At 44.1% G+C, this 23,889-nt stretch overlaps 2 protein-coding genes across 12 annotated transcripts in view; one reads left to right on the top strand and one right to left on the bottom strand.

Annotated features, from left to right (window-relative positions):
• Positions 1-1,276, bottom strand: part of letm1 (leucine zipper-EF-hand containing transmembrane protein 1) — a 30,075-nt gene extending 28,799 nt beyond the window's left edge. For 3 of the 6 annotated variants that reach the window (XM_050062271.1, XM_050062273.1, XM_050062272.1), the window contains exon 1: positions 920-1,275. In XM_050062271.1, the coding sequence (XP_049918228.1) occupies positions 920-1,004 (85 nt within the window). In that variant the 5' untranslated portion in view covers positions 1,005-1,275. Of the gene's footprint in view, positions 1-919 lie in introns of all 6 variants that reach the window. The other 3 variants (XM_050062268.1, XM_050062270.1, XM_050062274.1) reach the window with 2 other exon arrangements.
• Positions 1,277-4,799: 3,523 nt separating this feature from the next.
• Positions 4,800-23,889, top strand: part of nsd2 (nuclear receptor binding SET domain protein 2) — a 25,645-nt gene continuing 6,555 nt past the window's right edge. The window contains exons 1-18 of one of the 6 annotated variants that reach the window (XM_050061786.1): positions 4,800-5,606; positions 5,691-5,740; positions 7,251-7,885; positions 8,389-8,557; positions 8,648-8,814; positions 10,609-11,049; positions 11,467-11,683; positions 14,042-14,151; positions 14,298-14,406; positions 14,575-14,690; positions 15,094-15,183; positions 15,677-15,803; positions 16,735-16,935; positions 20,234-20,413; positions 21,097-21,253; positions 21,354-21,556; positions 22,481-22,584; positions 22,735-23,004. In XM_050061786.1, coding sequence (XP_049917743.1) covers positions 7,280-7,885; positions 8,389-8,557; positions 8,648-8,814; positions 10,609-11,049; positions 11,467-11,683; positions 14,042-14,151; positions 14,298-14,406; positions 14,575-14,690; positions 15,094-15,183; positions 15,677-15,803; positions 16,735-16,935; positions 20,234-20,413; positions 21,097-21,253; positions 21,354-21,556; positions 22,481-22,584; positions 22,735-23,004 — 3,267 coding nt within the window. In that variant the 5' untranslated portion in view covers positions 4,800-5,606; positions 5,691-5,740; positions 7,251-7,279. The other 5 variants (XM_050061789.1, XM_050061790.1, XM_050061785.1 and 2 more) reach the window with 5 other exon arrangements.

The raw sequence follows: 23,889 nt of genomic DNA, 5'->3' as shown, positions 1-23,889 counted from the left end.
TTGTGTGACTGATGTTGTACTTTGTTTTTTCATACTGTGTTGTATTGTTTGTAACTCTGGTTCATAGCAATAAAGTTTATCAATATTCTTAAATAAATGTTTGTTAACTGAAGTGAACCTGTCCATCATTGTGATTAATGATGTTAGTTGTGTTTATGTGTCTGTTTGATATTTAATTATTATAATTACTTGTTGTCTGTTATATTCTGATGTTTAGCAGAGAAACTGTATTTGTATTAGATTTGAAATATGAGAGGTACGTTTTCACCATGAGCACCTTCCTCACCTCTGCTGCACATGTTTATTCTTATATACCACATCTTGTGTGTTAATAAATATGAAGTGTGTGTGATGGAGGACAGGTGCCTGCTGTTAATATAAATATGAAGTGTGTGTGGACAGGTGCCTGCTGTTAATATAAATATGAAGTGTGTGTGATGGAGGACAGGTGCCTGCTGTAACAACACGGAACCTCAGCTCTGTCAGACTGCAGCAGGAGGAAGAGGAGGGAGGGGGCGCTCGGCAGCCTGTGTCCTCAGATAACCTGAATCCAGATCATGTTTATGATCCTGAGTCCTCCTCCTCCTCCTCCTCCTCCTCCTCATCATCATCATCAGTGAAGGAGCCATCTGACATCATGAACATGTCACACAGACTTTATATATCCACAATATTAACAGATTAACATGTTCAATAAACCACAGACAGGTTTGTGTGTGATGCTCAGTTCTCCCGTCACCTTGAGTCACCCACCGTGTTTAGTCTGAGCCCCCCAGAGACACCCAGGACCCGAACAGGGACCGAACCGGACCCTGACAGAACCCCCTGCCTCTCTCTCTCCCCCTCCGTTATTACCGCAGAGTTAACGACATAGAAACACGTAAATGAGTCGGTACCGACAGCAACATGGCAGCCTTACCTTTGCTCTTCCTCAGCTCGCTCTTCAGGGACCGGGACGTGTTCATCAACGGAGCCCGGGACCTGGTGAACAGGATTAACGCCATGCGGAGTCTTTTCTCAACTGTTCCAGTAACTTAACGCGTCAGCTAGCCTCGCAGCTAGCCTCGGGCTGGCAACAAGATGTCGGAGCGGAGTGAGTCGGTGACGTTTTTACATACACATACCGGAATAATCCTGGCTCGGTGTTTAAGAAGCTTCGCCGCGAGTGGAGCTGAACGGGGGAATATTTAGCTCCATGTCCTTCGTCTCTGCGCAGATGACAGTTAACCGGACTCTAGTGACGTCACACTGTTTCTGGGGGTTCGTGAAGCGGGAGATGGGCGAGGGAGACACACGTCCGGTATGTTTAGAAAATAAAAGCATGTGTTTCCGGTTTGGTGTGTGTGTTTTTGTAGGGGTTAGTTATTTGTTTATTTATTTATTTTTTTATTATTATTTTGTTTTGTTCTATTTTATTTTAGTTTATTTTGCTTTCTTTTGTTTTGTTTTAATTTTACTTTATTTTGTTTTGTTCTATTTTACTTTATTTTGATTTATTTTACTTTATTTTTAATTTTGTTTTGTTTAATTTTACTTTACTGTTTTATCTTATTTTTTAAGTATTGGGGAGGGACTTGGAGAGACATCGAGATATGTCTGTCATTGTGTACGTTGTTTATTGCACCTAATCTTTGTCATTTATATGTAGTTTATTTTCCATCTATACATTTGCATTCTTTCTCTTTGTGTACTGCATATATAAATCATAACGTTTTAACTTATCAAGCATCTTTTATTGTTTATTTATTCATGTTCTTGGACCTAAGTAGAGATATTGTTAACATGGTCACACTGACATGTGTTTTACTCTTCATATTTGACACTTTATTTCTACTGTAATGATGATGTGATGCACTGATGTGAGAGATAAATAAACATCCAGTGACTGTAAGGGTTAAAAGTTCAGAGCTCTGTCAGGAAACACTTTTGGAAACACACTCACCAGTCAAACTGAAAGTAAAAGCTGACTCCAAATTTACACCTGTGTCACGTTTGGTTTCACTTTATTTGTGGGGGTTGTTGTTGTTGTTGTTTGTTTGTTTTTCGATTAGGTTTTTTTTTTTGGCGTTTATCTCTAAGGACTGTTTATTATTGGTGCAAGAAGGGGAGGAATGACAAATAATGATAATTAATTTCCTGCAATCTGATGATTTTTTAAGCACCACCAGTTTTTGCCTTTTGCTTCAGTGTAACTGTATTTGATTTGATTTCACTTTATTATCACAAAAACAGATGTGAATACAAACAGACAAGTCGGAATCAATTTAGCAGATTTGTCTTTAATTATTGTCAAAATAAAAATCCTGTGCTGCTGTCATGTGTTTTATACACCTGGTTATTATAACACAGCTATAAAACAGCTGGGCTCAATGATTTCATCATGTGTTTTATACACCTGGAGCTGTGTAAAGTCACAGCTAACATAACATGCTGTAAACAGTATGGGAAAGTCTCAGTTAATAAATCTCTATCATATTGTTTAACATCAGTCAGTCAAGTCTAATCCAAAATATTATCTTTTGATCAGGTCAAATTAAAGTGACCTGTGAACACAAGGTTTTTCAGATCAGTTCTATTTAATTCAGTTCCATCCAGATATGCAGTAGATGTTGAAACATCACGTTGGTCAGAGGAAATACTTGAATATATTTAATAACACAATTAACAATGATGCAGTATGAACAAAGTGATATAAATAAATCACAGTGAACACAAAAAGATGAGGTTTTGTATTTTATTGCATTTTCTCACACCTGACTTTAGCAGATAGTGGTTTATATCTGATCCTGAACGCAGCAGGAGGCTGTGAGTGATACTGTGGGTGATACTGTGGGTGAGGAAAGTAAAAGAGCAGCGTCAGCCTCTTCCTCATGACCACAGCTGAGGAAGGTCCTGAAGCCCAGCTGAGTGAGTGGAGCTGCTCAGAGGACGACTGATGAGACTGTGGTGACACAAGGCAGCTTCAAACTGTGGATCCATCAATCTGACGCCTGTCACCTCCTGCACGCCGCTCTGCAGTCATATCAGCAACATCATTATTATTCTTAATATTCTTGTGTTAACAGATATTTAATCTTGTTTTAAACATGGGCACTAATCAGGGGTGTAAATATAGATGGTGCAGGCGGGGCGGTCCTGTGAGGTGGGGGGGCATAAAGAGAGGGGCCCTCCATCAAAGTGTTGGGTGGAGAATGGGCCCGTGTGGGTGATTCAACTTGTAGAAAAATTCCCGCTCACTGTCTAACAAAAACAATGATTTTACTGCTGCAGCGTTTCAGTGACTCGACCTTCATCAGGCAAAAACATTTTGTTGTGTTCCTCTCCTTTGTCTTTATGAGAGACTGTCACCTTGGAAACCTGCCTGTGTTCACAGAACAACTGTCATTAAATTACAAACAGTGACATTTGCTATATGACCTTAAAAAGTCAAACACATCTCTGTCATATTTATTTTTTCTTTTGGTGTAAAACAGTCAGTAACATCTGACATTATATGATTATTCTATAATTATAAATCAAGAATAAACATTTTTTAATTAAATTAATTTATTGTTTTCCTTGATATTTATTATTATGTTCAGATATGCAGTGATGGCTGCTGGGTAATATGTTGATGTTATCCACTGTCAGCTCTCTGATCATGTGATCCGATGATATGTGCACGTTAGCGTGCACGGGGCCCCTCGTACCCACCTGGCGCCACTGTCAGTGATGTCCACATGCTCATTACTCATCAGACACCATGTGTTGCTGGAATATTGCATCAAGGACGGTGTCTTTTATTTTGAAAGGTCAACTTCCGCCGGAAATAGGTTGCATTATTACAGTGCGCCCCCCAGCTTCCTGTGTCGGTACTGCAGCCTGACTTTAAAGAACAGTGTTAATGTGGCCCTGAGTTCTGCCTACAGGCTCGGCCATGACCTCCGACCCCTGACCTCTGACCTCTGACCCCTGACCCAGGTTGCTCCTGTGAGGCAGATCCATCATCATTTGGTCTTTTATTTCTATGATCACATGTGTTTCATTTCTAGAGCTGTTAGAAGTTTAGTTGTCATATTTTTGAAAGGGAACACAGGGTCTTCGTTTCGGTGTGGATTAATGTTGATATTAATATTTTTTTTAAATCATAATTATAGGACCTCAGTTATTTTATTTATTTATTTATTTTGCTATGCAGTGATTGAGCTGAGCAGTATCCTTCAGTGTATGACTTCACTTCTTCTTGAATGTATTTCTTCAACATATAATTCACATAATTGTACATATTTATTATGTTTATTCTTATTCTGGTTTTTATTCTGTTGATGTGTATACTGCAGTGAACATTATGGTGTAATATATCATTTGTATTTCTGACTGTAACACTAGTTTATACAGTGTGATGGAGCACATATCTGTATAGTTTACTCACTTACAGACTCAGCACAGTGAAGATATATATATTATTCTTAATATCTGAAATACCAGTGTTAAACATTGTGGCATAACACACATTTTTATATCTGTTTTGTTACTTTATATTTACATACCTCTATTTCATACTCTTATCAAAATCACTTTATTCTATGTCTCATTTGAAAAATAATAAATAACCTCAATAACTCATTTATGTTGGAAAGAGGATCAAGGAAAAACATTTGGAGCTTCAGGGAGGGTTGGAATAATTAAAAACAAATAAATAAAATAGACCAAAAATAAACAGCAACAAATAGGTTCCCTGTGAAGGTTATTTTAAAATTAAATTAAATTAATTTTCAGCTGGAGTTTGCTTCTTTATTAGAAGATGCCTGCACACAACATAATGATACAGTCAAGTACAAATTAATTTGTAACTTTTTTGTTTAGGTCTAGTTGAATATTACAATAACAATGTGCGGCTATCACAAAATCCCACGGCACACCTGGACTGGCATCACGGCACACCTGGACTGGCATCATGGCACACCTGGACTGGTATCATGGCACACCTGGACTGGCATCATGGCACACCTGGACTGGTATCATGGCACACCCGGACTGGCATCACGGCACACCCGGACTGGTATCACGGCACACCCGGACTGGCATCATGGCACACCCGGACTGGCATCATGGCAGACCGTTTGAGAACCACTGGGACTATTTGTTATCTATGAGTGGGTGAGGGGTGGTGCAAAAATATATGATGATAAAAAATAAAGTAACACTCCAGCAAAATGAATAAATACATTTAAAAAAAACACCTACGTCTTATTTAAAAAAAATAAAAACAAACTGTTTGCATGAACGACATGAATTAAAAACTGAGGCTTTTTTCATCTCCAGCTTTTAACTTTAACATCAAAAAGTCAGTTTTAAACATCTAATAAGTCATGTGTACGTCATGCACACGTCACACCCAGCCTCCCTGGTAAGTGTCGAACAGTCCCTAATAATGACGTTCACAGGTCGTTACATGATGAACACACATGAAGTGATTGTAACACATGACCGATTAAAGACAGACTGTATAAAGACGGTGTGAGGACGGCCGGGACATCCACCGGACACACCGGGTCAGTCACTTCCTACGGTTGGTTTTTTGAAAGGACCGGTTGGAGCCTCGTTCTGTTCCCGACCAATCGGAAGTGAGTATTTTTCGCGCTGATTGTCGGAGAGTTTGAGTTTCCCGCAAGCTTTTGATTCGTCTTGAATGAAATCTTGTGTTTCAGGATGAATACGGACATTTTCTCGCTTTAACCGCAGAGAGCACATCCTACAGGTGAGTCCCGACAGACGCTCTTTCATGTTACAGACATGTTATTAAAGATTTCCGCCTGCGGAGCCGTTTTTCTCAAGGTACACTTGCTCGCTCCGACCATCCATTTTACCGAGATGCGCTCTTAGCGGCTAGGCTAGTTAGCTGGCTATGCTAAGGGCAGTGGAGTTTGAATGGGCTACAGTGCTACGCTGGCTAGCTTTGGCTAGGACGGTTAGCTCTTTTGAAACGAGCTGTCATGGCGCCTGCAAACGGAGTTTATCAGTGAAACCGAGCAGTTTAAACACGGCCGCCATCACCCACCGCACTGCCGCTTATTTCTTTCTTGACGTGTTAGCTTTAATCGGGATTGGACGTTTGTAAGATGGCTGCACTGAGCTTTTGGGTGGCGGCTCGGACTATTTGCTGGAATGCGGTGTAATGGCTGACTGTAACACTGTCAGAGATGCGGTTGTACGGTGCGGGATAATGCTCGTCCGCCTTGATCCATGACATTCCCACATCGTGGCTTCCGCTTCAGGTAATAGTCGGAGCCCGGCTCGTGTATGACATGATAGTGAGACTGTTGGACACAGACGCTATTTGACGTCGGCTAACGGGAACACGTTAACGTTAGTTTACTGTAGCGGTTAATTAAAACGTTCGCGTTAACGAGACAGCTGTCCTGCCGTCACGTTACCACTAGTGTTACGTTACTGACCGTTACCGTGTAACGTTAACTCAAACTGCAGTGTAACGTGTTAGCTTGTGACTGAGGTGGGAAACATTGAGTTCCATGAATTATTCGCTCTCCAGCAGCATTAACGATCCTCCGTCTTGTCAGCTGCTTCCATTTCCGCGGCTTTTCTTGCCGGTGATGCGGTGGTTACGCGGCACAGCGAGCCACCCACTCATTGGGCATTCGCCTCATGCGGTGGAGCCGCAGCCAGCCTCCTGCATTCTCCACACGGCTCAGCCTCAGCCTGCAGCTAGCTGCTAGCTCCTGCTCCTCCGGGACAGCTCAACATTGTCGCGGTAAGAGGTTTTCCGCCCGCCCTGCGGTCTCTGTGCGTGTGCGTGGATGTGACTTAATGGAGAATGTGTTTGCATTGACCTCGTTCACATGAGTTGTGATCAGGTCTGATCTCACTGAGGCGTCAGTATTCCTTCACTAATCAGACGTGTTGTCGCTTCCGACTTTTGTCCATCCAGTCCTTTGACTTTCTGATAAAACGGTGTAAAAACTGCGCGGCGCGAACATTCCGTGACAGGTGCAGTTTTCTCTGTCGCCTCCGAGCTCCCTGTTCATGCTCCGCTGCAGCAACTGAGTGCCATTTTGTAAAATGTGTAACGTTATGCTCATAGGATTCATATCCCAGAATGCCATTTTACACACTGGCAGGATGAAGATGTGTGTGTGTGTGTGTGTGTGTGTGTGTGTGTGTGTGTGTGTGTGTGTGTGTGTGTGTGTGTGAGTGAGAGAGTGTGTCCTGAAGGAACCTGTGGAATAACAAGTGTCCGTCTTGTCCTGCAGCTCAGTGAGCCTGGAGGGGCTTAGATGGGATGGACAGCAAAGGTAGCTCCCTGCCTTCAATGCCCGAACCAGCCAGCCCGATCAGCATGAAGCAGCCGCCAGAGTCCCTCAGTGTTCGGAAAGGTGGGGGGGACATGAGCAGTGACCCTGCTCTGCTCATAGACAAAGCCACTGCCCAGCTGGCCGCCGCACTACAGGAAGGCGTCCTTCAGAAGATGGCTGGCCACAGTCACAACAACCACAGCCACGAGAGGCTCAAAGACCTCACCTCCCTCGTGCTGAACGGAGACCAGGACATGCTGCCGAAGCTTTGTGCTCCGGAGCTTCCGATGCTGAAGGGCGCCGAGGCCCCTGCTACAAACGGCACACATCAGCACAACTGCTCTCCTCACACTGAACATGAACTGCAGGTGACAATACCTCAGGTGGTCCAGCAGCCGCTGTTTGAGCCATTCTGTGCCAACGGGACCAGTTTAGTGACGGCCACCGAAGGTCCAGTATCTGAACCAGAGAAGAGACAGGACGTGAAGAAGAGGAAGGGAAGAGTAAACAAACCAAACCTGGGTTCCTCTGCTGTCCCTGTGGAGTCTCCTGACCCGACGGATGATGGAGATGGACGTGAAGCAGCTGAGGAGGTTTTACTTTTATTCCTCCTCTTAAGAAACAAAAGAGTTTTATTTGGTCCCATATATGAACTGCACTGTGTCCAGCTTATACTGGTTTTAAAGACAAACATTAACCCAGTGATGTGCTGCAGTTATGTTGAGAAAAGCACCACACACAGTGTATGAATGTCACCACACAGCACCAGGCCTCTGGTCCACACTGAATGTTGACCTAACAGATATAAAAGTTGATTTGTTGCTCACATACTTTATTATTGCTCAGTTTAAATTACATTTCCACAAAGCTTAGAAATGTGGGAAACAGAACATTTGTGAGTCTTAAAAGCTGCACGGCTGCAGAGAGTTCACCACAGTGTGTTGTATAATTGTTAGCCAATATTTACAGGTGTGAAACACTGGTAGTGATGCAAATGTGTGTCTGAAATAGCGTGTGGGGAAAGTCTCACTGTCAGAACCTTGATTAGTTTCTGTTTTTATCTGCTGGTTGGCTGATTGTTTGTTCTCCTCTCCAGCCTGATCTCATCCCAGAGCTGACGGAGGTGGCTACAGAAGAGTCCCCTCCCCTCGTCCGTTTCTCTGTTGGAGATTTGGTTTGGACCAAAGTGTCCGGATACCCCTGGTGGCCTTGCATGGTGACCACAGACCCGGAGTTCAACAATCACTTCAAACAGAAACAGAAAGGTGAGGTTCAGTCTCTAGTTAGTGTTGAAAAGTTAAAGACTCCGTGTTTTTACTCTGTTATTTAATTCTGTTGTTCATTCTTGTCTTTAGCAGTCAACAGCAGGTCGGGTCCACTTTACCATGTGCAGTATTTTGGAGACGCTCCGGAGAGAGGCTACATCTTTGAGAAGAACATGGTGCCCTTCACTGGAGAGGATCAATACCAGGAGCTCAGCCAGGGCAACAAGCAGCCGGCCTCCCGTGTCGTCCACAAAAAGGTAATTCAGCTTCTTCTCCCGTGTGACTGCAGCGCATCGGCCTGTGGAGGATGTGGTGTGCTGTTGTTTGGACAGACTTTGCTCAGGAGCCTTGCAACATTAAAAAGTTGCACTTCCTTAAAATGTTTTATGCAGAGTTCTCTCTTTTCATTAAATTTCTATAAAGTTGGGCTGAAATATATCAAATGAAAAAGGAGGAAATGTATGAGCAGCCGGTCAAGTCACACTTTAAACCAGTTTTCTCAGCACCAACAAACCAGAAGGAAATAAATCTGTACACAGGTACTGTGTGTGTTTGTTATCAGAGCTTCTACACAGCTGTCACATGCTGCTGATCAATATGTCATCATGTATTTTAAATGCTGCCCACAGCTGGGTTTCTGGTGCTGCTCCACGTATCCTGGAAGATTTCAATGTCCCAGAGAAACTCATGTCAAATATTACCTGTGTTTACTGAGCTCATAAACAATCGACAGCCAGGCTGCATAAAGAATGACATCATCAGGGTGTGTAAATTTATAATATTCATTTATTGAAAATAGACTACTGAAGCGTATAAGTCCTTTCAATAGACTCATGTGCATAATTCCACTATTTTAAAAACAGATAAATATGAGGCCAGCCTCTGTTCACCGGGGCAACATATAAACAGAGAACGTCCTTCAGCTTCAGGCCCTCATGTTCTCAGATAAAATAAAACAATGTCCTGATCTGAGTCTTTTAATGTCTGCTATCTTTCAATAGAGGCTCCAATCCCAGGTGCAGTAAACGTTTCTTAAATGTAGGGGTGCATGATATTGGATTTGATATGCTGATATGTAACAACTTATTTGACCAATAACTGATATATCCACTTTCCCTGCCTAATATTAGTGATCTTCATCAAGTCTCTTCTGTAGTAAGTTAACATCATATTATACCTACAGACGCTGATGGTGATGGCCCACCAGCAGATGGAGACATGAAACACTTTTCAGTGTCTGATATTCATTCATTGTGCTGAATAAGAAAAAGCATGTTGGACGATTCTGAGAGTTCATTTCAAAGCTGCTATGGGCTGTTACCATGATGTGCCGATATTGTTGTGCATCCCAACTTAAATGATTCGGCTAAATAGCTCATGACACCTCAAAATAACACGGCTGTTTATGTCACACAGCTTGTTTTATCATGAGCTCCTTGACCCAAATGCTGCAGGTCTGTGGCCAATTAATTTTTCACTCCAAGTTAATTTTCAGTGGCTTATTCAGCGACATGCTGCAGTGCAGAGGAGAGGAGCTCCAAAACCATCAGGCTGAGACAAAACACAGCATAGTAATGAAAGGATGAGATCTTATCATTATTTTAGAAATGTGCACGGATCAGTCCTGATATCGATCCTGAGGGTCGGCCTAGCCCGTCTGGCTCATAACATTGTATTGTGCTGTGCTGCTGACATGAAATCAACTTGTTTCAGTTTCTCCCAAACTTCAGAAAAAATATTCGTTTGTCTTTTTTTTTAATAGAGGGACATGTGGAAATTTTAATTTCAGCCCGTTTTAATACAATTTAAATTTGTGTTCTCTGGATAATTATGACCGCAGAAATTTATATATGATGGACTTTAGCTGATTTTCTTGGTTCAAACACTGGTAATCACAGGACACCAGAAGCCTCGGCCCACAAACAAGCATTTGTGTTCAACCAGGGAGCAAATGCTGTTACCAAGAGAAAACTATGAACAGTGATTAAAGGCTACTCCTGTGTCGCATCTTTTCTAACTTGTATTTGCTGTCTTGTCTCTGTCCCACGCAGACGGTGCCCTCTGTGCCCCGAAAACTCCAGGCTCAGTGGAACATGGGCGTCATTCAGGCCAAGGAGGCGCTCAGCATGTCACTGGAGGAGCGCATGGGCAACTTCGCGTTTCTGTATGATGAGGACGGGCCCCACCTGAACCCTCGCATCCTGGAGAAGTTGAAGCCAGAACAGGGCAGCGCAATGGACCAGGAGACAGAGTCCAGACTCAGCCCAGATCTCCCCTCTCCGCTGGTGAGCCCCCCTGACGACACCACAGCTGCCCATCAGTCCAAGGACAGCACTTCTATAGGGAAAAAGACACGAGCACCCAGAACGAAACATAGCTTGGGAGTATGGCAGAGGAGGGGCAAAGGCCATCTAAATAACTTCCTGTTGAAGAAGCAACTGAAGGGCACAGTGTCTTCCAAAGAGATGCTTCATCCACAGCCGCCCTCACAGGTCAGGAGAACTCACACAAATGTCCCCTCGGGGGAAGGTTTTAGTTTTAGTTTGTGCAGACTTGAGGGGAGTAGAGAAATGTATCAGTGATAGATGTAACATATTTCATATTCTGAAGAGGTCTCAGACAACATGTAAAGTGGAAATAAAATGCAAGACAAATATTTTTCATCCAAGATAACCCCGGCACCTCATCACTGATTTTACAGCTGCTGTTGTGAAGAAGAGGCTTCAACATTGCAGAGTCATATGAGCCCACATCTGACTTCATATTTTAACCTTCCAATAGAAACAAAAAAGAGGTGTGAAAATACTGAGAGCATTTTGGAGTGGAAACAGTTGTAGAGGTCTAATAATATATTGCTGTAATAGCTTCTACATTTGTTGATGGCATCATTTAATGTGTTTGTTTGGAAGGATCCCACCACTTCTGCAGCGGATGTTGAAGCTGGATCAGTCGCACCTCAGAAGAAGAGGAGACCCAGACAGGCTCAATCTCCCACAAAGACTGTGAGGAGGAGGAAGAAATCTGCAGCGGACAACACCTCTGAACCCGTGAAGAAAAGAAAATCAAAGCTGGTTTCTTCGACAGGCGATATTTCAGAACCAATCTCACTTCCAGTTTCAGTTCCAGGTTGGTTGAAAGTTGAAACTCAGGCCACGCTGGTTAAATCTGGCTGGTATGTGTTTCTGTGGAGTGTCCTGCTTCAAACTGCCACATGTGGCCGGTAAATAGTGAGGTGGTTGGATTATTTTGGAATTTATCACTTCATATGAGCAGTGTATTTAAGAAAGTTCCCTCCTGATCGTATAAAGAGGGAACACGTTTGTTGTTACACTGCTGAAACCAACTGAGCGGTTTTATCCCTGAGAGCACTGAAGCGTACACATGCAGAGTATTTACCCAGAATGCTGTTTGATAATTTTGGTGCTTTTTAAAGTTGGCACATTACACCAAAATTCAATTTACACAGAAATCACTAAGAAGACCAAATGTTACTGGCTGTCAGAACGAAGGAAAAAAACAGATACCTGACGACAGAACCAACAACTGATACTAATAATCCTCAAACAGTGTGTTTCTAAACACGTCTAACTTTAACTGAGCCTTTTGTTGTCTTGTTAACAAAGTGAAAGATGGTGTCTAATTTAAGTGAGCTAAAATTTAGGAGAAGAAGTTTACCCACAGGGTTAGTTTGGATCTTTTAGAAGTCGGGGTGTGTGCGGCACCCATCCAGTGTCGGTCGACACACCTCCAGTTGGTAGAAGCATGCAGACATACAGCTGTGGGAGCTCAGATTAGGGTTGGGTCGGTATGAGAAAAAAAAAAAACGGTCCGGTTTTTGTATAAAAAAAAACACGCATCAAGTCGGTAATACCGGATTTTCGCCACTTGGGGGCGCAATTGACTCATTTAAAATAAAAAACGACCTTCGGACAACAGAGTGACAGTAACAAGTTGTTTCTTTTATTCCTTACAAATAAATTTTGCAGCTTACTCAATCAGTGCAAACAAGGGTTGCCTCCTTCGTCTGGCTCAAAGTGTTGCCATAGTGGCGCATTCTTTGATTTCTTCGAGACTAAATTGTCCGCCATTATCGACTCCCCGTCACTATTAAACAAACTCCAGGCTACAGTAGAGGCCCATGCGCACTCTCAGCCCCTAGCTCAGTCCCCGCCCCACCCCCCTCCTTTTTGCTGTGCGCTTGGTGAAGAGGCAGACACAGGTGCTCACAGACTCGTAAGGCATACTATAAGCGGAGCGGACTACGTGTAAAAATGTCCGTGAAAAATCCCCGCGATGTGAAAATACATGCTGAACAGTCTTTTGTGTGACACTGGTGCGCGGAGCGAAGTCTGCGCGGTCATGCTTTGCGCGCACAGGGCTTGCAGACGTCCACTTTTACCGGGCGGACCTCCGCGGCGTGCGCTCCGCGTACGTTCTGCCCGAGTATGCGGTCCAGTCGGTCTCAAAAAATAAAACCCGGTCCAAGACGGAGTACCGGACCGAATTGGTATTACCGAGAACCGACCCAACCCTAGCTCAGATTGTCCTGCTGTGGACAGGGGCAGCAGCAAAACATATTTTAGACACCTAATAAATAGGGCTGGGTATCGCCACTGATTTCCTGAATCAAGTCGATTTTGATTTAAGGAATAAATTCATCGCAGGATTTAAACTGAATATTTTATAACTAAATGTTTCCAGAGCAGCAACAGTAATATTAAAACAGCAAAGTCACAATATAAACTTAATATCTCACTGGAAACAAAATTAAAATATCAATAAAATAAATCACGTTCCTGACATCACCATACTGAATGAAGTTTAGAAAGAAGTTGTCGTCAGCTCATGTTCTTCACGTCTCTGTCTCCAGAGCTGCTGACATGTATGTTATATGTCACACTACAGGCTGACGTTGCTGTGTTACATGTCACGCCTCTTCTGTGATGTCATCATGCTGTCTGACATCACACACTGGAGCCACATGATGCTGCCATCGTTTGGTTCTGTGTAAAAATACAAAGGAGGCGTAAAGAATGGACGTCGTAGCTGCTCTATAGCGCGACCTCTGTGTGAAAATTGCTTTTGTTTTTTTTTGGGTGGCTAATATGTTATGTTGCTGCAGCACATTACTTAGTTTCTGTGTCAGACTCCAGTCTGCTTCTCTAAACTGGGGGCGAGTCGACTGCCATCTGCTGTAGGTAATAGATAAGTATCTGATCTCATTCAGCCCCACGTCAGAGGATCTGAACTGTCCCTTTAAGCTGAGTGTGACATTTAAGTTTGGCCTTTTATATTGTCTTTAGCTCCGTCAGGTCGTTGGCTCACACTGGGAGAAAGCTTTTTAAATGAATCATCAAGCTGCTCTAAAAGCTGCCTGAAAATAATGTCAGCGTTTCCTCTTCATCAACAGCAGATAAAAATGTCTAACTCAGAACCAAATGAGGCCGTTTGACCTTTTGAAATATATATTTTTAATGTTTTTAGTCAAGAGGCAGAGAAAGAAGACGTCTAAAAGGCCGCCAACAGACGCCGCTGCAGACGCCGTTCAGCAGCCCAAACGGAGACGTAAAACCAGCAAAGATGCTGAAAAAGAGGTGAGGTCAACACAGAGCTGCACCTGTTCATACATGTTACAGAAAGCAGTGTTTGAGATGATGTCTGTCTGTTTTAGTTCTGATGTTCAGTCTTTAAAACACACAAGACTTTGTAATGAGATTTTGATTTTCTCAAACCTTCACAGGCCTCAACCTCAGAGGGAACGAACAAGAAGCAGAGAAGAAGGAAGAGAGCTGATAAAGACGTGACTGAAACCAAGAGGAGACGGACCAAGAAGAAATCTCTCCTCACTGGTAACCATCTCCTTGGGCTCTGTTGAAGAACACTGCAGGGCTTCTCTTTTAAATCAAATCTAAACCCTCTGTGATTGGTTCCTTCGCTCGTGTCTCTAAAACATCTGAACCATTTGTTTTGACTCTGCGGCGCTCTGTCTTCATCGTCCAAACACTTTGTTTTCACAGAAGACCAAGACGCTGACAAACCAAAGCGTAGGAGGAAAAGGAAGCATGATGGAGAGAACCAGGCCACGCCCTCCAAGGCAAAGAGGAGGCGGACGTCTCCGTGTTCTGATCCTGAGGTGAGAGGGTGCAACCTCACATCCATCTGAGAATCACTAGTTGACATGAGAAAGTTGTAAAGCCACAAATCTTGGATACTTATTTTGCAGTTCAATGTTGCTAAATGATTATTTTAAGATCAATCCTGCTTGTGCAGGTAAACGGTCATATTATTAGGTATAACAGGGACATTTCATTTTCAATTAAAGTCCAGAGAAGTGGTGTGTTTTCCACTTCATGAGCAGAACTCTTTAATGAGCAGAGTCCGATGAACAGTTTCCTTAATGGCTCAGGTCTGTTGGACATAAATGGACTTTAGCTGATGGTTAATTGTGGTGCAGACGGGGACAGTGTGTGGAGATGAAGTTGTTGTATTGCCATCGTCTCATTTATTTAAAGTTGACCATGTGTTGTTCTCTGCAGGGCTCTGGGAGTGAAGGACGTCCTGATTCTCCGAGCGACAGCTTAGACGGGACGAAGAAGAGTGAGAGGAAGAAAGAGTTCGTCTGCCAGGTACGTCTCAGAGTTTTACTGTCTCCTTAATTTGACATGAAACAACAAACTGCTCATTAAATGGGGGACATTTTGGGGGAAATGCAGCGTAGTTTCTAAACACTGATGTATCAGGATGACGTGTTTATATAAACATGCTGCATCACATGAGCCCCCGTATTATATCATCTGTGGAATGTAGACATTTTTTCCGAGGCCACTGAGGGACACAAACGCACACACACATACATGCATATCTATTGTCTTTCTCTCACTTTGTCTCACTCTGTCAGTCTTTATCTCATGCGCGCGCGCGCACACACACACACACACACATACACACACACAGATGTACCACTTGTGTTCAGTGCAGCTCAGCAGATATCGTACTTTTTGGGATGTTTCATACTTTGTTTCAGTAAATGATAATGAAAATATCCATTTTAATATTTAAACTTTATTCTGATCAGTTGCACTGAAACCTCCTAACCTCTGTGTGTGTTTTTTCCTGCAGGTGTGTGAGCAGGCCGGTGAGGACCTGGTTCCCTGTGAGGGCCAGTGTTGTGGGATGTTTCACCTCCACTGTCTCGGTCTGTCGTTCAAACCTGACGAGAAGCTGCTGTGTCAGGAGTGCAGCACAGGTGAGCAGGAGGTCACGCTGTGTCCAGGGAGCAGCGACGAGCCCAGTATTTTATTTTACAGTTCAGTGAATTGAAGTCACATGAGCAGGTAGAGCAGCCAGTTAAAAAGCAGCACAAAAACAGTTCAACACAAACATACAGTTTTCTAAAATGATTTCAGTGTGAATATATTAATCAGCTCAGCCAGTTTCAGGTCCCTCCCTGAATATGTCCAGAAACAAAAGGCACCATATTTAAAAGCTTTTATATGTAGTTCTGTTTGAACCTTGGAGACCAACATCAGTAAAATACTGTGAGCGTGAAGGACATATTTATTTTAGTTTTCATTCAGGCTGGGCGATGTAAGACTGCACAATATATCGATGTATTTTCAAAGAAGATAAAGATTTAGACAGTACTGTTTATATCAAAGTGTCAAGTTGGGTTTGCCTTCACATTTTATTTTAATCAGTGTGTTTTAATAAAAGTACCCGTGATGTCTCAGACGTGACTTTGACCTGCAGCTGAACATGTAGAAAACACCCAGACGGATATCGTGTGTCACCGTCCAGCCTGAAAACACCCAGATATGAGTTTTTGTCCATGTCACCCTGCCCTAGTTCTTACACATGTATGTACACAGATAAGAAGGAACCAGCCCAGTGGTGCTCGTACCACAGTCTGAGGACCAGTGCAGCAGCCAGATACTGGTAGATGAGCTTCACTCACCAGCCAAACAATAAAAACATGAAGTGGCTGGTTTATAACAATCATGAGCCATCTGACTGGATGAAAAAGTTGATTTTGGACCCTGATGACAGTTAAACCACCTTTAGTGCCATGTGTCCACACAGTACTTTATCAGCAGGTTGAAAGGGTGAGAGTAGACGGTCACTGTGTCAGTGAGGTTTTATTTAATCATTGCTGATTCCTGCTCTGTTTCTCTCCTCAGGAATTCACTCGTGTTTCAACTGTAAGCAGTCGGACGGCACGGTGCGTCGCTGCCACGTCCAACACTGCGGCAAGTTTTACCACGAGGCGTGCATCCGCCTCAACCCTCTCACTGTGTTCGACAACAAGGGCTTCCGCTGTCCGCTCCACACCTGTCTGAGCTGCCACTACGGCTGCCGCACCAAGCAGAAGTCTACCAAAGGTGAGGCTCAGCAATACCACAGAGGTCACTTTGTTCTGTCGAGATTACATCACATTTAAAAGGAGATTTTTCAGGGTTCAGGTCAGGGAAGAGTTTGAAAAGTTTGTCCATGTAAATCTGTGTGAAAACCCCAGAATGTTACTCCTGAGACTGGAGCTCTGTCCTGGACTCTGAAGGATCAGGTGGAGCTCTGTCCTGGACTCTGTGAAGGATCAGGTGGAGCTCTGTCCTGGACTCTGTGAAGGATCAGGTGGAGCTCTGTCCTGGACTCTGTGAAGGATCAGGTGGAGCTCTGTCCTGGACTCTGTGAAGGATCAGGTGGAGCTCTGTCCTGGACTCTGTGAAGGATCAGGTGGAGCTCTGTCCTGGACTCTGTGAAGGATCAGGTGGAGCTCTGTCCTGGACTCTGTGAAGGATCAGGTGGAGCTCTGTCCTGGACTCTGTGAAGGATCAGGTGGAGCTCTGTCCTGGACTCTGTGAAGGATCAGGTGGAGCTCTGTCCTGGACTCTGTGAAGGATCAGGTGGAGCTCTGTCCTGGACTCTGTGAAGGATCAGGTGGAGCTCTGTCCTGGACTCTGTGAAGGATCAGGTGGAGCTCTGTCCTGGACTCTGTGAAGGATCAGGTGGAGCTCTGTCCTGGACTCTGTGAAGGATCAGGTGGAGCTCTGTCCTGGACTCTGTGAAGGATCAGGTGGAGCTCTGTCCTGGACTCTGTGAAGGATCAGGTGGAGCTCTGTCCTGGACTCTGTGAAGGATCAGGTGGAGCTCTGTCCTGGACTCTGTGAAGGATCAGGTGGAGCTCTGTCCTGGACTCTGTAGGATCAGGTGGAGCTCTGTCCTGGACTCTGAAGGATCAGGTGGAGCTCTGTCCTGGACTCTGAAGGATCAGGTGGAGCTCTGTCCTGGACTCTGAAGGATCAGGTGGAGCTCTGTCCTGGACTCTGAAGGATCAGGTGGAGCTCTGTCCTGGACTCTGAAGGATCAGGTGGAGCTCTGTCCTGGACTCTGAAGGATCAGGTGGAGCTCTGTCCTGGACTCTGAAGGATCAGGTGGAGCTCTGTCCTGGACTCTGAAGGATCAGGTGGAGCTCTGTCCTGGACTCTGAAGGATCAGGTGGAGCTCTGTCCTGGACTCTGAAGGATCAGGTGGAGCTCTGTCCTGGACTCTGAAGGATCAGGTGGAGCTCTGTCCTGGACTCTGAAGGATCAGGTGGAGCTCTGTCCTGGACTCTGAAGGATCAGGTGGAGCTCTGTCCTGGACTCTGAAGGATCAGGTGGAGCTCTGTCCTGGACTCTGAAGGATCAGGTGGAGCTCTGTCCTGGACTCTGAAGGATCAGGTGGAGCTCTGTCCTGGACTCTGAAGGATCAGGTGGAGCTCTGTCCTGGACTCTGAAGGATCAGGTGGAGCTCTGTCCTGGACTCTGAAGAGTTGGCAGAATCTGATAATGATGGTTACATACAGGCAGCTGCACTCAGGCTGAACTTTACACCAACTGATGGAAATTTATTGAGGCCTTTTTCTAAGTGTGTGGGACGGACACTTTTGGGTCAACGGCCCATTTTTGACAACTGAAGGAAACTCATCATCATCATCATCATCATCATCATCATCATCATCATCATCATCATCATCAGTACTCTGACATTTGGAGAGTTTCAAATTAGAAAGATGTTTTCATAGTGTTGAGTGTCCACAAGTTGAATATTATTATATATTGAATATTATTATTATTATTGTTTATTTGCTATAAAACTATAATGTGAACCTCCCAGTTTATAGAGTCGAATTTAACTGTTGAAAACAAACTGAAGGAAAATGAGGGGAATGGCGCTCTACCGTGCATTAAGAGATGTTTTTTGGGGAAATACATGACTGTCAGAGAACCCCCGTTTACACACAGACCTACAATCCATCTCCTCTCCTCTCTCCTCAGCGGAGGCCCTGCGCTGACAGTGACAGGGCGCATCTCTTTGATCCGAAGTGACACAGCCCGTTTGCTCATGCTTCAGGGTCAATCAATAGAGTAATTGCAAATAAATATTGTTTTAATGTGTAACTATTGAAATGTTCACAAGGGCTTTCATAAATTCCTACAATGTTGCGGCACTGCCACCTTTGCAGGTTAAAAGTTAATGACAGCGACTTGAAGTGAGGAGGAGCAACACGTCTCCGGCTGCGCAGCAGTGTCAGTACCGCTGCGCAGCCGGAGACGTTCACTTTTGCATGTGATGCAAAATATTAAAATAACGTCATTATAACACAAAAAATATAAAAATTTTAACATAAAAAAACATTAAAAATTCAAATCTCATTTTGGGGGAAGATTGACAGCCCTAGTAAAAACAAATTCTCCTTTTTTGCTTTGGACGCATATGATGAGATGAGATAACAGCATGTGATGTGATGACCATGTAAATGTATCCTCCATTACAGTTTGTGACAGATGGGACCGTAGACTGTAGAAATAATGGACGTGCCCACAGTGAACATGGATGTATAAGGATGTATACGTGCACGGCCCCTAAAGAGACCTGGATACAGCGACGAACGTGGAGCCCCGTTCATTACTGTAAGAATTGCTCAGTGGTGCATGAAGCCAAAATGGTTGAACTGCTGCCCATAAAATGACCCGGATGATCTGGGGATGATCGACACTGCCTCCGCACTGTGCAGCCCGTAGAGGAGGCAAACTAGACGTCTTTTTGGGCAGCAGGGCGTCATGTGATAGACCCCAGCCATTGCAGTACCACTGTTTGGCCACTACGAAAATTTGCTTCAAAGCTCGGTGCACTTTCTGCAGGCCTGGCTTTGGAGCCTTGAGCCATCTTGGTTTTTGGTGCCAGAAGTGACCACATTTGGGTGAGAGGGCGGAGCTATGGAGGAGCGAGGGGTGGATCTTACTGAGAGGTCGGGGAAACTATCAGCAGACAGCCTGTCACTGAAAGAAGCCCCGCCCCCTTCCTTTTGATGTGTAGCCTTAATTAAATGTAAACAGGTGAGTGCCATAAAAATGTTGAAATGATCTCCAGACACCAAACAGGCTGTAAACATGTTGCTTTCTACACATGAACATGGAGGTCTGTGGGGACACACTCTAGTGGACATTAGAGGAACTGCAGGGTTTAACTTCCTGTTTCAGCCTCGGAGGTCGCTGCTTGGATGGGACCAGTTTAAACATTAGAGACAACTTCCCACAGCGTCACTACATTATGACATCACTACATCAGACATGTTTGGTCACGTGTCTGTGTGACTGACCATCTGTCTAACCTGGTGTTTGTCTCCCCATACTGTAGGCAGGTTGATGCGTTGCCTGCGCTGCCCTGTGGCGTACCACGTTGGCGACCCTTGTGTGGCTGCTGGCAGCGAGATGATCACCAACACCGCCATCATCTGCACGAACCACTTCAACGCCAAGAAGGGCTACAGCCACCACAGTCACGTCAACGTCAGCTGGTGCTTCGTCTGCTCCAAAGGTTTGTCGCCATTTCCTCTCTTCTTCTACAAAGAGGCCACATACCTCCTTTTTTGTTTGTTTTTTTAAAGAAATAACAGCATTATATGTCCACATGATCGGTAAAAGACTTTGGTACTTGTCCTGAATCGTAGTATAAATTTATTTTCTTCATTTTCCTCCTTGTGTCATCGTGGATACGCACAGTGTGGAACTCCAACTTAATTCATATCACAACGTTTTCTCTGAACAAGATCCATAATGAGAAACTGGCCTCGTATTTTCAGACTCCTCTTCACAGGGTCTCCCTCAGGATGTTGTTTTAGTTTGTGATGATGATTGTGAAACCCAGAAATCAAGCTGCTCCTGAAACATGTCAAAGCTCTGACCAACAGAAGTTTGGTAACTTTAAATCTTTAGTGTCAGTACTGACTTTATGATTTAAGTTTTGCCATCACTGCTAAATGAGTCACTGGTACCAGCCACGCCCACGAATCCTCTCAGCTTCACAACAAACACACACAACAACAACAGCAGTGTGTGGGTGGAGTGTGATGAGAGTGTTCGGCTGTTTATTGGACTAAAAGTTTCCTTGTGTTTGTTTAATCACCCCGTACAGATGACTCAGCTCTAAGATGGAGCTCTCCCTGCACTTTTACTGCTGCTGACTCGTAACTAAACATTGAAGTTGTTGTTGTGTTGCAGGCGGGCGGCTGCTCTGCTGCGAGTCCTGTCCTGCAGCTTTTCACCCCGACTGCCTGAACATCGCCATGCCTGATGGGAGCTGGTTCTGCAACGACTGCCGGGCCGGAAAGAAACCCAAATACAGAGACATCATCTGGGTCAAACTGGGAACGTACAGGTCAGAGAAACTCTTCCGTGTTTGAGCCAAGCGTTTGTGTTTGTTGTTGTTCTATGTTGTGACCCAGACTCCTCCTTCTCCTGCCCCATATCCTCCTCAGATGGTGGCCTGCAGAGATCCACCACCCCAGAAACATCCCCACCAACATCCAGCACCTTCGCCATGAGATCGGAGAGTTCCCAGTCTTCTTCTTTGGCTCCAAGGATTATTTCTGGACCCACCAGGGCCGAGTGTTTCCATACATGGAGGGTGACAGAGGCAGCAAACACCAGAGGACCGGCATCGGAAAAGTCTTCAAGAATGGTGACGATCTCGGCTTTCTAATAGAAATACACGTCTTAGGCAGTTTTATTATGAAAGGTTAAAACACACCAAAACAACTTCAGAGAACCAGTGGCGATGAAGACCCCCTGTAACATCGCCCGACATCAGAGTCTCAGCCAAAAGTTGCATCTGAGCACACCACAAAGACTCGAGCTGATGGCCAACCATCACGTATGTTCTGCTCCTGCTGAGAGGAAATGACTCTCCACAGCAGCAGACGGCGGTCGTCTGTATTCATCATTGAAAAAGGGAAACAGGAAGAGCATCTTGATGCTAGTTAGCCAGTTAGCACATGAACAACACAATCAGAGCATATGTACCGTGTTCCAGTGAACAATAACACAAACCATCAGGAAACGTTTCTGCTAAAGAGAAAAATAATCTGACCTCATGGAACAAGTTGGTTTTGGACTCACTCCCTCTGGACTTTAGCTCCTTCTTTACTCACTGACACTCCTCTGCTCCTCACCTGAGCTCAGCTGACAAAGTGATTTCATTCACTGACGAGCTCCGACATCACCAATGCTAATTCAACATGTAAAAAAAAAGTCAACGAGGGGCAACATTGCAGGACACACTGCGCCGACGGGGGCGACAGGCGCTCGCTGACAGTCAGCTTGGTGTGTCGTGGCCTTTAAACTGGTCCTAACCAGAGCTGCTACACACAGTGACAGAAACTGTTTTACTGATACATGTAAAGGGAGCTATGTCAAACTGATATCAGGAGTTTATAGCGTTAATATTTCTACCAAATAGAGAAAAGATGGTTTGGAGCAGTTTTCAAACTGCACCTGTGACCTCATATCAGCTGTTGTTGATTATCATCTTCAGCTCAGTGTTCATAAGAATGTTTCCACAGGTGAAATGAAATCTAACGATCCTCTACATGTGTTGTTTCCTCAGCTCTGTTGGAGGCTGAAGCTCGATTCAAGGAGATAAAATTGAAACGAGAGGCCAAGGAGGCACAAGAGAACAGCAGGAAGCCGCCTCCTTACAAATTCATCAAGGTGTGAAATCTTTGCTTTTGTCTCTGTGTTTATTTCTAAGATACAAACCTGAGTGTGCAGTTAAAACACATGAGGAGTTTATTTTAAAGAACACGTGTGGTTATCTTCTGTTACTGATGTTTTAAATCTTTTTATTCTTCGCTGCTTCAGGTCAACAAACCCTTCGGTAAAGTTCAGGTGTACACCGCAGACATCTCTGAGATCCCCAAGTGTAACTGCAAGCTGACGGACGAGAGGCCGTGTGGCTTTGAGTCCGAGTGTCTGAACCGCATGCTGCAGTATGAGTGCCACCCTCAGGTGTGTCCCAGCGGCGAGCGCTGCTGTAACCAGGACTTCACCAAGCGTCTCTACCCCGAGACCAAGATCATCAAGACGCCCGGCAAGGGCTGGGGCCTGATCTCTCTGCGGGACATCAAGAAGGTAAAAAACAACAAGACAGTGTCTCCTTCAAATACACACATTGTCAGGAAAGATTCATTCGTTCATCAATGGTTGTTTTGTTTTGACACGAGCTGTGAAAAGTAGAAGACTTTGATAGTTATGTTTTGGTTGTAATGAGGGTTGATTTAATGTTTTTCTGCCTGAGCACAAGCACATGTATAAAGTGGGTAATAATTTATGGCCTCTTTGTTTTTGTTCAAATCCACGTTTGAGTCATTTGAAAGTACATAAATTACCAGGTCAGTATTGGCTCATTGCAGGTGTATATTGACATCAGGTTATGTGTCAGCCAGTAAATGAAAGAAGAAATTGAAGCACAGAATTGTCAAAGATGTTTTCAATCAGTTTCACTGTTCCAGTATTTGCCATCAGAGTTATGTTAAAAATAATTTAAGGAAGTGTAGTTAATGTTGGTTAATACAGTGTTGTTGTTTTATATTTTCCTTTTTTGTAAATGTCAAATACTGATATCAGCCTCAGAAATCTTGTGACATTCGTGCTGTACTTTAAATGTTGTACATAAATAATTCTGGTATTTTTAGTGGAGTTAAAACTTTTGGCAGCTTATCTACACAGAGTGTGACGAGCTAAGCAGGATTTATACTTGTGCAGCAGACGCTACGCACGTCATCTACACCGTCATGAGCATTTATGCTTGTGTGGTGGTGTTTCTGTGTCACTCTGCATTTACACCTCCAAAACACTAGTCAGCAGCAGAGTTTCTGTAAAGTTTAGTTGATTAAAAAAACACACAGTAAACACATATTTTAACACACAGTAAACACACATTATAACACACGGTAAACACACAGTAAACACACAGTAAACACACATTTTAACACACAGTAAACACACAGTAAACAC

Source organism: Epinephelus moara, chromosome 14 (assembly GCF_006386435.1).
Source record: "Epinephelus moara isolate mb chromosome 14, YSFRI_EMoa_1.0, whole genome shotgun sequence".
In the NCBI taxonomy this organism is placed as follows: domain Eukaryota; kingdom Metazoa; phylum Chordata; class Actinopteri; order Perciformes; family Serranidae; genus Epinephelus; species Epinephelus moara.
The sequence above is the reverse complement of the archived record's forward strand: the minus strand, read 5'-3'. Positions and strand labels throughout refer to the sequence as shown.